This window comes from Electrophorus electricus, chromosome 2 (genome assembly GCF_041902795.1).
Source record: "Electrophorus electricus isolate QZ-2024a chromosome 2, ASM4190279v1, whole genome shotgun sequence".
Lineage (NCBI taxonomy): Eukaryota > Metazoa > Chordata > Actinopteri > Gymnotiformes > Gymnotidae > Electrophorus > Electrophorus electricus.
The window spans coordinates 1727501-1742950 of NC_137498.1; the positions used below are offsets into that span (position 1 = coordinate 1727501).

The 15450-nt window shown below is 48.2% G+C and overlaps 1 protein-coding gene across 16 annotated transcripts in view; it reads left to right on the plus strand.

Moving 5' to 3' along the window:
- Positions 1–15450, plus strand: part of ptprk (protein tyrosine phosphatase receptor type K) — a 91759-nt gene that overhangs the window by 74525 nt on the left and 1784 nt on the right. For 3 of the 16 annotated variants that reach the window (XM_027030390.3, XM_027030393.3, XM_081695339.1), the window contains 18 exons: positions 1284–1444; positions 2522–2557; positions 4969–4980; positions 5241–5434; positions 6438–6525; positions 7137–7276; positions 7422–7439; positions 8091–8127; positions 8351–8448; positions 10253–10369; positions 10770–10924; positions 11979–12114; positions 12233–12382; positions 12477–12650; positions 14068–14199; positions 14458–14583; positions 14770–14933; positions 15257–15392. In XM_027030390.3, the coding sequence (XP_026886191.2) occupies positions 1284–1444; positions 2522–2557; positions 4969–4980; positions 5241–5434; positions 6438–6525; positions 7137–7276; positions 7422–7439; positions 8091–8127; positions 8351–8448; positions 10253–10369; positions 10770–10924; positions 11979–12114; positions 12233–12382; positions 12477–12650; positions 14068–14199; positions 14458–14583; positions 14770–14933; positions 15257–15392 (2074 nt within the window). Of the gene's footprint in view, positions 1–1283; positions 1445–2521; positions 2558–4968; positions 4981–5240; positions 5435–5711; positions 6526–7136; positions 7277–7421; positions 7440–8090; positions 8128–8350; positions 8449–10252; positions 10370–10769; positions 10925–11978; positions 12115–12232; positions 12383–12476; positions 12651–14067; positions 14200–14457; positions 14584–14769; positions 14934–15256; positions 15393–15450 lie in introns of those variants that run through there. The other 13 variants (XM_027030395.3, XM_027030398.3, XM_027030403.3 and 10 more) reach the window with 11 other exon arrangements.

Below are 15450 nucleotides of genomic sequence, written 5' to 3' on the forward strand. Positions count from 1 at the left end.
AAAAAGACTGGATAAGCACGACCGAAAGTAAAGAGGTGTTTGCTCGTTGTCTCCGGCTAGTCCTGTTAGTGTTTTAAAGATGCAGTATCCTTTTTTCAAGCGAAAACACGTCTCTCTTAGGCCGACCCCACCCTAATTCCTCCGCACATCCGCCTGTTCTGTGCTCCGCAGTCCGAGCGCTGTGTTATTTGAAAAAAGAATGCTGCATTTGTTTTTTTTGGTTTTTTTTGTTTGTTCTTGTTTTGTTTCCTTTTTTGTGTGTGTGTGTGTGTGTGTTTGCGCATGCATGCATGCGTCAGTCATCTTTGCCACCCTGAACTGTTTTTACCCATGAGTCACCTCGCCAACATCATGCCTCCTGTTACATCAAGCTATGAGCTCCTAAACTCCACTCACTTCCACTTGCTGCACTACTCCTAAGCCCCTCCCACTTCCCCTTATTGCACCACTCCTAAGCTCCTCCTACTTCCCTTTACTGTACCACTTCTGGCTTTTAAAGAAACGGCCTACTCACTGATGCTTCTCCAAACTCCTGTATGTTTTAGGAATTTTGGGATCTGATGGAGGGAAAATGCATATGAGTTTTTGTTTATCTGTTATCTGCCATTCTGACCTTTTATACTGAGAATCTGCATTTATTTTCCACAAATTTCCAAGCAACCATGAAAGATGATAAAATTCTATCGCTTTGATAGTCTGACTACATGTTAAAACGTAGATGTTTCACAAGAATCTTTCTGATGGTTGCCGAGTTAGTCATATAGTGAGCAAGTGTTTGGAAGAAAATGTTTAAAAATTGTATTAACATTAAGTGTATAAAGAACACTTCACACTCCCATGTCCAGCATTGATCCATGTAGAGTGGTCCAACGTAAGAAGGCTGGGTCATCTGTGGTGGTAAGGTGACTGACCGTGGGTGCTTTGAAAGCAACGTCCCTCTCCCTGATTGGTTGAAGTTTGAGCATGCTCATATGGCTTCATAGCCTACATCCTTCAACATTACCGAACCTGAGAGGACATCCTAACCTGGTGGGGGCCTTGTAGACTCTGTTCACATTTCCTGAGGGTTTCCTGAAGAGTTATCCTTTGGTGTGCAGCAAGGCTATCCCCTGGGTCCATCCCCCGTTCTCTCTCACTGCTCACTGCGATACTCTGGTGTATTTGAGGGGTGTGGGTTTGTTTTTGGTGGTGTGTGGAAATTGCTAGGTATGCTTTGAAATATGAACACGCAAAAAAGGCAGAACGAGAAGTCGTGATGCGTTCCTGTCTGGTTGGTTCATCAGGAAGCTGGCTAAGAAGCGCAAGGATGCGATTGGGAACACGAGGCAGGAGATGACACACATGGTGAACGCGATGGACCGCAGCTATGCTGAGCCGAGCACGCTGCACGCGGAGGAGCCCGTCTCGGTCACCTTCATGGACTCGCACAACTTCAGCAGCCGATGTGAGTACAACCGCGAAACCCGCAAACAAACAGCTTCAGCTATGGGGGCATAATGCTACGTAACAGAGTCCAAGTCGAGCGTCGTGTGAATCAACTTTGTTTGTGTAACACCTTTAATGCGTTGGAGTTCAACGCACCTTTTTAAAGTTTTAGCAGATGAGTCGGTCCCTCGTGTTGCAAAGCCTTTTTGTTCCTTGATGCCTATGGATCAGAACTATCTGAAAGTCCGGGAAGTACCAGAAAGAGCATGGGGGTCTACAGAGAATGCTCAGTCTGATCACAGGTGGGAACAGCGCTCAGTCTGATTATGCGTGACAGCACACTCAGTCTGATGGTCTGGATATGTGCTAGAACCCTGTCACTCCGTTTAGGATGAATAAAGGTCCACCCGTCCGTCAAGAGACAGATGCTATATGTGGCCAGACGTGAGGCACTGCAGTGCTCGTACGGATGTCAAACAGTTGCCTTGACAGTAATTGCAGTATTACTCATCCACTGATTCAGAGAGTAAACGCACCCACTCCGTGCACCCACCCACAGGATCCTGTGCAGCTGCTGCTAAATTGGGACCAGAGCGGAGATGTTGAGCGTTGTCGTCAGTGTGACACGACGGACGCCAATTTGGTTGTTTTTGTTAGGAGGTAAAAAATATGAAACTGAAACCTTGGATGTAATTTCTCGTAAGTTTGCTGAGCGCATTTCCAGCCTTCACTTTGGCTCCAGCGCTGGGGGCCTGGCCTCGCGCCCAGTGCTGGGGGCGTGGCCTCACGCCCAGTGCTCCAGTGTTGGGGGCGTGGCCTACATGCCGGACAGGAGTTCCCAGCAATACTCTCTGAAAAGCCACCAGGAGACTCGGTCCCACTGGCTGTGTGCTTTTGATGTGGAAGTCAAATGTTTTCTCGAATCTGCACCTCGACATCTGCTTCTTCCCGAGTGTGATCTTTTGCTCAGTGGTCTCATTCCTGCTGTCTGATCTGATCTTCTACACCTGATATCTCTTCGAGTCTTTCGCTGTGGTAAGATGGCGCTTTAATTATGACCCTGACTCATTTAAGCTTTGCTGTTCTTTTGCCACAGTGCCAAATGATCCTCTTGTGCCCACTGCCGTGTTAGGTGAGACTTGCGTCTACCCTAGAGCCCACTGTTACCCCCCCACCCCCCAATCCTGTACCAGGGGTGTTCAAACCCAACTCCATAACTCAAGGGTACACCATGCACCTATTCCAACTGGACACCATCCTCCTGACTCGACCAGTAGGGTAATTATATGTGGATGAATGGAGTTTGGAGATTTGAATACCCCTGCTACACAATACAAAACTACAGTTGCCATCATGCCTTTGTGTTTACCTCATTACTCCCTGTGTTCACAGAAAGAGTCTTTTCAGAAGGCACTTTCGAGACGCTCTGGAAATGAGACACATTGCCGTGATTTATATCACGAGTATTTGTTTGAATTATCATTGTGTTCAGAAATAGACAGCCAAATGGCTGGTGCTGAATTATATCAGCGTGGTCCAGTGATGTCCCTAGCGATGTACCACTGGATCACTTCACATTATTTAGAAGACTGGGGTAGGTCTGGTTGTAGACTAGACTGTGGCGAACACTAGACAAGAGTCTAGCTGACACTAAGCCATAGTTTCTACAGCAAAAAAACCTGTTGCTTGGGAAAAAAACCCCAAAAAACTGAAAGAAATGCTTTCTGTGAACACACGGTCCATGATATATATATGTATGTGTGTGTGTGTGTGTGTGTGTGTGTGTGTGTGTGTGTGTGTGTGTGTGTGTGCTTTAGAATACCATTCACATCAGAGTAACAGCTTGGTGGCTATTGAAGGAAAGGTTTTTAGAGTGTCAACCTCAGAGCTGAGGGCAGTGCAGTGACAGGGTGGGAGAGAGTGCAGTGAGCTCTGGGTGGTGCAGTGACAGGGTGGGAGAGAGTGCAGTGAGCTCTGGGTGGTGCAGTGACAGGGTGGGAGAGAGTGCAGTGAGCTGAGGGTAGTGCAGTGACAGGGTGGGAGAGAGTGCAGTGAGCTCTGGGTGGTGCAGTGACGGTGGGAGAGAGTGCAGTGAGCTCTGGGTGGTGCAGTGACAGGGTGGGAGAGAGTGCAGTGAGCTCTGGATGGTGCAGTGACAGGGTGGGAGAGAGTGCAGTGAGCTCTGGATGGTGCAGTGACAGGGTGGGAGAGAGTGCAGTGAGCTCTGGGTGGTACAGTGACAGGGTGGGAGAGAGTGCAGTGAGCTCTGGGTGGTGCAGTGACAGGGTGGGAGAGAGTGCAGTGAGCTGAGGGTAGTGCAGTGACAGGGTGGGAGAGAGTGCAGTGAGCTCTGGATGGTGCAGTGACAGGGTGGGAGAGAGTGCAGTGAGCTCTGGGTGGTACAGTGACAGGGTGGGAGAGAGTGCAGTGAGCTCTGGATGGTGCAGTGACAGGGTGGGAGAGAGTGCAGTGAGCTCTGGGTGGTACAATGACAGGGTGGGAGAGAGTGCAGTGAGCTCTGGATGGTGCAGTGACAGGGCACTGGGAACAGACCCAGCAGTTTAGTGCCAATATGCTGCATGTGTGATCCAGTATGAAAACACAGAGCTTTAATACAGATGTCACACACTCGTGTAAACACACGCCCCTCACTGTTCAGTGAGCAGAGCATGGCCTTCTTTGAGACTAAAAACACACTGTTAACATGTACACAGAACTGTAGTAAGGGCACCTGGGTTAGCAACATCAGATAGGAACATGACATTCATTCACTCACACACACACCAACCAAATATCCACCCACCACACTATTGATTATGATGTCAGATAAGAACAAGCATTCAACATGCCAGAGCATGTCAGCAACACACACCAACCAACCAAAGATTCACCCACCAACACACGTGTGTGCACACACACACCAACCAAATATCCACCCACCACACTATTGATTATGATGTCAAATAAGAACAAGCATTCAACATGCCAGAGCATGTCAGCAACACACACCAACCAACCAAAGATTCACCCACCAACACACGTGTGTGCACACACACACCAACCAAAGATCCACCCACTGAAACACACACTGTTGATTGGCATCAGATAAGAACAACGCATTCAACATGCCATAGCATGTCAGCAACACACACACACACACATACACAGCTGATGTTGACGTGTTATAATCTGCAGCTCTCGGCCGGTGTCTGAACTGGTCTCCCCAGGTCTCCCGAGCTCAGTGCACATTCACGCTCAGACACCGCTTCCCAGGCAGGCCCAGGCGTCTAGTCCAGGACCACACACACACAGACTTACAGGTCTGACTTACAGAAGACAGAGTTGCGATTTTTAACCTAAGCAGCCCAGTTACGCAATGGAGTGTTTAGCAGCGATCAGGAGTGATTGTTTACTCTGGTGTGATTCTCACCATGCTCACATCCTGTGTGCTGTGGAGTGATATATGGATTGTAGCTGTAGAGTGCTCTGTTGGTACGACCGTGCACTAAAGGCTTTCTCTCTCCCCTCTCGCTGTCGTGGTAGTGCCCATCACAGGTGAGTATGCGCACTGCGACGTGTCTGAGACCGCATGCTCGCTCTCTCTTCTTGTGACATCGTCTAGATCCGTGCTGCCAAGGGCGTGTCTGTTTTTAAAAACTTTTCATCATGTTTTTTTTTGCGTACATGTGCGTTGATGGCGTGTTTGTGGCTGAGGGGAGGGAGGGTGTGTGTCTTTCTCCCCTCCTTTGGTTGACTTTTCTGATCCTTCTTTTTCCATCCCTCCTTCCCTCTCTCTCTCTCCATCTCTCCTGCAGACGAGAGTCAGGCCGCAGCGGCGGCTGCCGCCGAGAGCAGTCGACTCTTGGACGTCCCACGCTACCACTGCGAGGGCACGGAGTCTCCATACCAGACGGGACAGCTTCACCCAGCCATCCGCGTGGCTGACCTCCTTCAGCACATCAACCTGATGAAGACCTCCGACAGCTATGGCTTCAAGGAGGAGTACGAGGTGGGCTCACACACACACACGGGTGCGCACCCGCCAGCGACTCACGAATATGCATTCACTCGCACGTTCGACAAGTCGGTCTAAAGTAAAGCCCTGCACAAACACACGGAGAAACACAATAATTCATATATAGATATTTAACACAGTATTTTCATTACATTATAATGTAGAATTATGGCGTTTACTATAATAAACACTAAATTCAGAATAGTTACATTTTAGAAATATCCATGAATATTCATGTTGCTAAACTAAGACCTTTGCACCGTCACCCCAGTGATTGTTAGGTGATGATCTCACTTCCTGTCAAGACATTCATGTTGTCACTGGAGCAAACCGGAGCAGTTTGGCGACCACAGCCCCTGAGCAGCAAGCGTTTCCTGTTAGCAAGCGGTTAACGCTGGTGCCGCAATCCTCCCTCTGTTCTGTGTTGACACGCCTGTTCCACGCTGCAATCAACACTCACGGCCAACACGCGCTTGACGTGGGCTCTGTTAAGCGGCCTCTTCACAGAGATCTCATCCCCCGTTACTGCGGCCATGTTGCAGTGCGGTTGTAACGTTTAATTGCTTCTTTTCATTTGTTTTATTACACCAAAGTGTTTTGTGCAGCTCTGTGTTCAAGCGTGCAGCTCTGTGTTCAAGTTCGCCGGCGGTTAGAAGCGCTATTGTCTTTCCTACCTTACTTGTGGTTTATAGTTGCAGGTGTTTTGTAGCAGGATGAGATGGGCCTGTTTTTTTTTTTTTTTTTGTTTTTTGGGGGTTTTTTTTAACTTTTTTTTTTTTTGCTGAAAAACCACAAGCAAATAGCAGATCAGCGCAAACACAGCACCAGCCTAGTGCACAAACGTTCGTGAGAGAAAATACCAGCTGTAATGCGCTCGGCAGTCGTCTGCACCACACGGCGTGCATCAGCTTTTCAAACGGTTCAGTTGAGTCGCCCCTGACGTGCTGCTCTTGTGCCGTTCCGTGTGCGGTGTGAAATGCGTGACTCTCTCCCATAGAGCTTCTTTGAGGGTCAGTCGGCCTCCTGGGACGTGGCGAAGAAAGAGCAGAACCGCACCAAGAATCGCTATGGCAACATCATCGCATGTGAGTGCCCGTTTGATGCCATCCTGCCTGTCTGGTGTGCGTGCCCGATGCCTGCCCTGCCTCCAGGAGCAGGAGGAGCCGCGGCGCTAACGAGCCACTCAGAAAACGAGTCACAAGCACGATTGATGCGCCTATAACCGGTCAGTCAGCACTGAAGGCCCAGAGAACATTATTCCAGAGCCTGACTGGCTGACTGACCAGTGGTAACGCAGCAGTAGCAATAACACCCTCCAGGCCAAGTACCACTAAAGCCAGTCAGCCCTGTGTGAAGCCCTATAGGCAGAGTAGTCGTAAAGCCAGTCAGCCCTGTGTGAAGCCCTATAGGCAGAGTAGCCGTAAAGCCAGTCAGCCCTGTGTGAAGCCCTATAGGCAGAGTAGCCGTAAAGCCAGTCAGCCCTGTGTGAAGCCCTACAGGCAGAGTAGCCGTAAAGCCAGTCAGCCCTGTGTGAAGCCCTATAGGCAGAGTAGCCGTAAAGCCAGTCAGCCCTGTGTGAAGCCCTCCAGGTAGCAGCGGGTGGCGTGTGGTGCAGTAGTGGATGCCGTGTTTGAATGAGGCCGTGCCGTGCTGCACACGTGCGGTCTCAGTGTGCTAACCCTGTGCCGCGTTTCAGACGATCATTCTAGAGTGATCCTACAGCCAATGGAAGACGACTCGGCCTCCGACTACATCAATGCCAACTACATAGATGTAAGTGGTGATGCCCCTCCCCTCTCCACTGGCGAAGGTGTCAGAAACAGCTCTCCCTCGCTCGTATGTCAGGTCTTCTACGCATGCCTTTGTCTGCAATATACACGATTTACTGTTTTCCTTCCTCTGCCTTGGTGGAGGTGTGAGTGCGCTCACTGACGTCTGTTCTGCTCTCTCTCACTCTTACGCACTTGATTTTGGGGCCTAGATTTGGCTATACAGGGATGTAAGTACTTTTCTTTCCTGTAGGGCGCTAACACACTGACTCACGCACACTTGTGCGCGTAAGCAGATACAGTCGTGACCCCCTCTGTTTTGTCTAACGCTTATAAACCATCTGCATGACAACTGCATGACCCGCTACCCCACACACACACACACACGTTTACTTTCTCTCTCTTCCTTGCGTGTGATGCCATTCTTTACTCCGTCTCACCGCCCCGCCACATGGTTTTAGTTGTTGTTTTGTTTAATTTATGTTTGTTTTGTGTAGCCCCCTTTAATCAAAGAGTTGCGGTTAAGAGTGTAATCCTGGGATCCTCCTTCCTGTAGGATCGTGTTGGCTGTGTGACGAGGCTCGTGTATTTTACAAGCGTGTATCTAGCGTTCAGGTTTCTCCCAGTGCTCCGTTTAGGTTAATTACTGAACACGAATGCTAGTCTTACTTTGTGGCCCATGGTGGCGGAGGGCGAAGGTAATTACTGCCTCAGTAGCAGAGCTGCAGTTTTTTAATTCTGTGGTCTTCCTTCAGCCCCCCTGTCTTGTATAAGGCGATAAGTGCCGCGTAGGGTCTGATCGCTGCCCGTCTGGGTGTCCAGGCTGCAGGTTCACGCCAGACTCTTGAATATCTCAGTCTTCTGCTCTGCTTTGTCCTCAGGGATACCAGCGGCCCAGCCATTACATCGCAACACAAGGTGAGTGTGTGTGTGTGTGTGTGTGTGTGTGTGTGTGTGTGTGTGTGTGTGTGTGTGTGTGTGTGTGTGTGTGTGTGTGTGTGTGTGTGTGTGAGAGAGGCTGAGCGTTTATTTTTATGTACCGGGACTTATGATTTAAAGTCTTCATGTCTGATTTATGACTAATTTAGTTCATTGCGTGGTAAAGCGTGTCGCGTTGTAAGTTTGTAAACGCTGTTGGCAGGTCCTGTTCACGAGACGGTGTATGACTTCTGGAGAATGATCTGGCAGGAACAGTCGGCCTGTATCGTCATGGTAACCAACCTGGTGGAGGTGGGAAGGGTACGTTCTTTTACTGCCTGTTGGAGGCCTTGTTGTTGTTGTTTTTGTTTTGTTTTGTTTTCTTTCTGTGGTGGTGTGAAGGCCTCCTGCCTGTTGCAGCCCTTTGAAAAGAAAATGGGACCAAAGGAGATTGTCTGGAGTGCAAGAGCTCTAGAAAAGAGAACTAGAACAATTTAGACATCTCGCATGGATTCAGTGCTCCAATATTTAAATACGAAACGCGAAACAAAGCTAGCTCATAAAAAAAAAACCTACCCCTAACAAAATTCTACATTTAAACTTCTCAAAGGGTTAAAGTATGTATGCAAATGCATGTTTGTGATGTACACGTGACTGAACGCTAGAATGAAATGACTCCTTTTAGCTGTAGAGATTGTTTGTTTATTTATTATAACTAGAGAGAGTATGTTTGTTTTAACTGTAGAGAGCACGTTTTTTCTATTAGCTATAAATGTTTCATTTGCACGCATTCTGAATGAGCTTCGGAGGTACGTTTTGTTCGTGGGCCGCCGTACGTGGGCCGCATGTGCGCCTGGTTGCTGAGCTGACATTGACGAGGCGTTAGCTGTTGATGACATTCTCTGTCTGTACTGCATGCTGCATGTTCACGTCCGTGGAATATCAAAAGCATAACATGTATGACAAAGTTCATAAGACATAAATTGACTTAAAAAAATCGTTTGCCACTATTTTTTGTGCATATTATACTACATATTATTATGTAGACAACCACAGGTATCTTGTACAGATACCTTATCCTTGACCATGCAAGAAGCGTGTGTTTGTGTGTGTGTGTGTGTTTGTGTGTGGGCGGGGGGGGTTACTGAGGTTAAGTGTTATAAGTACTGTGATGTGTGTGTGTGTGTGTGTGTGTTTGTTACTCAGGTTAAGTGTTATAGGTACTGTGATGTGTGTGTGTGTGTGTGTGTGTGTGTGTGTGTGTTTGTTACTCAGTTTAAGTGTTATAAGTACTGTGATGTTTGTGTGTGTTTGTTACTCAGGTTAAGTGTTATAAGTACTGTGATGTGTGTGTGTGTTTGTTACTCAGGTTAAGTGTTATAAGTACTGTGATGTGTGTGTGTGTGTGTGTGTGTGTGTGTTTGTTACTCAGGTTAAGTGTTATAAGTACTGTGGGGTGTGTGTGTGTGTGTGTGTGTTTGTTACTCAGGTTAAGTGTTATAAGTACTGTGGGGTGTGTGTGTGTGTGTGTGTGTGTGTGTGGTTGTTACTCAGGTTAAGTGTTATAAGTACTGTGATGTGTGTGTGTGTGTTTGTTACTCAGGTTAAGTGTTATAAGTACTGTGGTGTGTGTGTGTGTGTGTGTGTGTATTTGTTACTCAGGTTAAGTGTTATAAGTACTGTGATGTGTGTGTGTGTGTGTGTTATAAGTACTGTGATGTGTGTGTGTGTGTGTGTGTGTGTTTGTTACTCAGGTTAAGTGTTATAAGTACTGTGATTGTGTGTGTGTGTGTGTGTGTGTGTGTTACTCAGGTTAAGTGTTATAAGTACTGTGATGTGTGTGTGTGTGTGTGTTTGTTACTCAGGTTAAGTGTTATAAGTACTGTGGTGTGTGTGTGTGTGTGTGTGTGTGTGTTTGTTACTCAGGTTAAGTGTTATAAGTACTGTGATGTGTGTGTGTGTGTGTGTGTGTGTGTGTGTGTTTGTTACTCAGGTTAAGTGTTATAAGTACTGTGATGTGTGTGTGTGTGTGTGTGTGTATGTGTGTGTGTTTGTTATTCAGGTTAAGTGTTATAAGTACTGTGATGTGTGTGTGTGTGTGTGTGTGTGTGTGTTTGTTACTCAGGTTAAATGTTATAAGTACTGGCCGGACGACGCTGAGGTTTACGGCGACTTTAAGGTGGCGTTTGTGGAGGTGGAGCCACTAGCTGAATATGTGGTGCGAACCTTCACCCTGGAGCGGGTGAGTAACCTGCACACTACTACTAGTACTACTATTACTACTACAACTACTAATATTAGTGGCAGTGGTAGCTCAGTAGTTAAGGTGCTCCACTAGTCACCAGAAGGTTGCCAGTTCAAGTCCCACCACTACCAAGTTGCCACTGTTGGGCCTCTGAGTAATTGAGGGCTAAGGGACTTGCTCAAGTTAATGACTTACATGACTTGCAATTATGACTGAATACAGCTTGAGCGGTTGAGGGCCTTGCTTAGGGGCCTAACAGTGGCAACCCGGCAGGGGTTGGGTTTGAACTGGCAACCCTCATGTTTCTTCAGCCACTGAGCTACCACCATCCTAAAGCACATGTTGTGCTGAGAGGACTTGATTAATGCACCGCCTGTGTTGTGGCTGGTTTCTTCAGAGGGGCTTTAATGAGGTTAGGGAGGTGAAACAGTTCCATTTCACCGGCTGGCCTGATCACGGAGTTCCGTATCACGCCACAGGACTACTTTCTTTCATCCGCCGTGTCAAGATGTCCAACCCTCCCAGTGCTGGGCCTATTGTGGTTCACTGCAGGTACTTTACACACACACTCACATACTCCACACACGCACGCACGCATGCTCGCTCACTCACACACACACAGGAGAGGGAGCTGAAGTTTGCAAAGATGAAGGCGCTGCAATTCTCACTGGGAGTGACGAGGCTGGACCAGTTTATTAGAGAGACAGAACAGGTGGGACGCTTTGAAGGATGGCACGTGTGGAGGGAGGAGCAGAGTTATATCAGGAGAAGAATAGTACAGACGGAGCCGCCGAGCAAGAGGAGGAGAGGAAGACCAGAGAGCCTTAAGCCTTAAACCTGATTGGAAAGTACCAGAAGATAACATCAGAAAACTTCCACAGTCTCCCCAAAAACACACACACACACACACACACACGCGCGTGCATATATATATATATACTGTGTGTCAGCTGTCTTTGTGTCATGGCTGTCTGTCTCTTTCCTGTCTTTCTCTCTGCTGAGTTCAGGATGTGGTTGCATGTGCACCACTGCTCTGCAGAAGGGAAAGGTTTCAGATACACACACACACACAGCTTCAGAGAGAGACAAACGCGCACACACGGCTTCAGAGAGAGAGACACGCACGCACACGGCTTCAGAGAGACACGCACGCACACGGCTTCAGAGACAGACGTGCGCGCGCACAGCTTCAAAGTCTTCTTTGTGAAGTGAATGGAAACATTGTGTATAGCACAGTAGCAGTACAGTGCGTTTTTATCTGCCGTGATTTTGTTTCGCCACAGCAGTTTTGCATCGAGCTTTAGGTCTCATTGTACACCTAAATCTCTATGATTTCTAATAACTTAATAAAATGTAGTTATGGATGAGCATCAGAATGAAGTAAAAATGTGTAATATACATATAATATATAACGTGATCTAATAAAGTAAATAAATAGTATAATCCAATATACATATGGTGGTAATATAATCCAATATACATATGGTGGTAATATAATCCAATATACATATGGTGGTCATTTCATATGGGAAGTATTCTTGTCTTCTGCTGTGATGAAGAGGATGGTGTTGATGGTTGGTAGTGATGAGGGTTTCCTGCGTGACAGTGCTGGTGCAGGCAGGACAGGATGTTACATCGTGATTGACATCATGTTGGACATGGCTGAGCGGGAGGGAGTAGTGGACATCTACAACTGTGTTAAAGCGCTCCGATCCAGACGGATCAACATGGTCCAGACGGAGGTACGTGCGCGTGCACACACACAGCGACAGCCTCATACACACACCCATTCCGAGCAGGGTGCCTCGGAGTGCGTTCTCTCACGTCTGACGTCTGCGCGTGCGCGTTGCCGTTTCTCAGGAGCAGTACATCTTCATCCACGATGCCATCCTGGAGGCTTGTCTGTGCGGAGACACAGCCATACCGGCCTGCGAGTTTAAGGTCGCCTACTACGACATGATCCGCATCGACTCCCAGAGTAACTCCTCCCACCTCAAAGATGAGTTCCAGGTAGGAAAACCCCTGAAGAAGTAGCTGTGAAGCATCTCAAAATCGGAAGTCTTCACTTGGGTGTGTGTTTTTGTGCGCCTGTGCGTGTGATTAGACGCTGAACTCCGTGACCCCTCAGCCTCAGCCGGAGGACTGTAGTATCGCTCTGCTGCCCCGTAACCATGAGAAGAACCGCTACATGGACAACCTTCCTCCTGACCGTGGCCTGCCTTTCCTCATCACCATCGATGGGGAGAGTAGCAACTACATCAACGCTGCTCTTATGGATGTGAGGGACACATACGCGCACACACATATACACACACGCACACAAATATACACACGCAACTACATCAGCGCTGCTCTTATGGATGTGAGGGACACACACGCGCACACACATACACACACGCACACAAATATACACACGCAACTACATCAGCGCTGCTCTTATGGATGTGAGGGACACACACGCGCACACACATACACACACGCAACATCAGCGCTGCTCTTATGGATGTGAGGGACACACGCGCACACACATATACACACGCACACAAATATACACACGCAACTACATCAGCGCTGCTCTTATGGATGTGAGGGACACACACACGCACACAAATATACACACGCAACTACATCAGCGCTGCTCTTATGGATGTGAGGGACACACACGCGCACACACATATACACACACGCACACAAATATACACACGCAACTACATCAGCGCTGCTCTTATGGATGTGAGGGACACACACGCGCACACACATACACACACGCAACTACATCAGCGCTGCTCTTATGGATGTGAGGGACACACGCGCGCACACACATACACACACGCAACTACATCAGCGCTGCTCTTATGGATGTGAGGGACACACACGCGCACACACATACACACACGCACACAAATATACACACGCAACTACATCAGCGCTGCTCTTATGGATGTGAGGGACACACACACGCACACAAATATACACACGCAACTACATCAGCGCTGCTCTTATGGATGTGAGGGACACACGCGCACACACACGCACATAAACACACACACACACACATGCACGCGCGCATATTTACACACACACATATACACACGCAACTACATAAGCGCTGCTCTTATGGATGTGAGGGACACGCGCGCACACAAATATACACACACGCATACGTTTGCACACACACACACACACACACTCACACACACACACGCACACTCACTCTCTCACACGCACGCACACACACACAGTCTCCCCCCGTCGTTCTCTCTGTTCACGTGATCTCTCTCGCTCTCTCCCTTCCTCTCTCTTACTCTCCCTTTTTTCTTCTGCTCCGCAACCCTCTCGCTGTCTTTTCGTCTCAGTCGTCTCAGTCGGGATTATTTCAGCGAGACATTTTAAATCAAACATTCCGGGTTCGATACAGAGCTGTAGCGTTGCGCCGCACATACCCTGGGCTTTACGCGGCCTTTACAAAACTAATAAACAAAACTCGCACATCAAAGAAACGTTCGTGTGCACACCCCCACACTCAGACACATGCACCTCGGTGACATTTAGATGGTTTCTGGCATCTTTTTTTTTCGTGGTCATGACCACCCATGCAGTGTGGTTGTGAGGCTCCGTCTGTGGGTGTGGTGGGAGCAGGCATCTCCGGTAAATCATGCACACGTGTTGTGTGTGTGTGTGGTTTTGTCTCCCAGAGCTACAGGCAGCCAGCAGCTTTCATAGTGACCCAACACCCACTGCCCAACACAGTGAAGGACTTCTGGAGACTAGTGTACGATTATGGCTGCACCTCTATTGTCATGCTCAACGAGATCGACCTGGCTCAGGTGAGACACCCCGCACCCGTGGCCACGCCCTCAAGCCCAGGTATCTGCTCCATCCCTTCCTGCTGACAGAGGATCTAGATCACAAGAGACGGCTAGAGAAACAAAGCTCACAAGACAGAGATGCCCCAAACGGACAAATTTTAATTTTGGTCTTCAGTGAGAAATGGTACAAATTCACATGACGTCGATTCTTCTGAGAGGATGTGTTTCCTGGTTGTTGTTGCGTGTGTGTGTGTGTGTGTGTGTGTGTGTGTTCAGGGCTGTCCTCAGTACTGGCCAGAGGAGGGTGTGCTCCGATATGGGCCAGTGCAGGTGGAGCGTGTGTCCTGTTCCATGGACTGTGATGTCATCAGCCGCCTCTTCCGAATATGCAATCTGACCAGAGTGAGTCATGTATAATTAATGAACCAATTAGCTGATGGATTGATGAATTGTTTAAGTGATTGGTTAATTGCTTTTAGTTATAATAATCGGTGTGTCCTGGATACAGCTCAGATTGTTTGTTCTGAGATTCTTTGGCTTTTGTTAATGGTTTTGTTAGTGTTTATTTGACATTGCGTGTGTGTTCAGCCACAGGAGGGTTACTTGATGGTTCGTCAGTTCCAGTACCTTGGGTGGGCGGGGCATAGGGAAGTCCCGCCCTCCAAGCGATCGTTCCTGAAACTGATCCTCCAGGTGGACAAATGGCAGGAGGAGTGTGAGGAGGGGGAGGGGCGTATGATCGTACACTGCCTGTGAGTTTACACACACACACACACACAGAGATGTGTCACGCCCACTGTCACTGCACATTAATAATCAAATTCAAAAATATCTTCGAAATCTGAAGATGGACAAATTTGCAGTCCGAGGCAGTGATGGTGTTTGTTTGCGCCGTCATTCACGGTTGTCCACTCGTCACTCTGCCTCATCACAACTTTCTAGAATTAACAGAGCGACTTCGAGTTTTTCCGTCAATTTACTGGAATTTACTGGAATCGCCTTTAAGTGATACAGACCTGCACCCTAAATCCCTCTCCCTCTCTCTCTCTCTCGCTCTTGCTCTCTCGCTCTTCAGGAATGGAGGAGGTCGTAGTGGAATGTTTTCTGCGATCAGCATTGTGTGTGAGATGATCAAACGCCAGAACGTCGTGGATGTGTTCCATGCTGTGAAGAGCCTGAGAAACAGCAAACCCAACATGGTGGACAGCCTGGTAAGAATCTAGATCTCTGCATGCATGCTTACGCTCACAAAAGTGCCGAGTGGAGGGT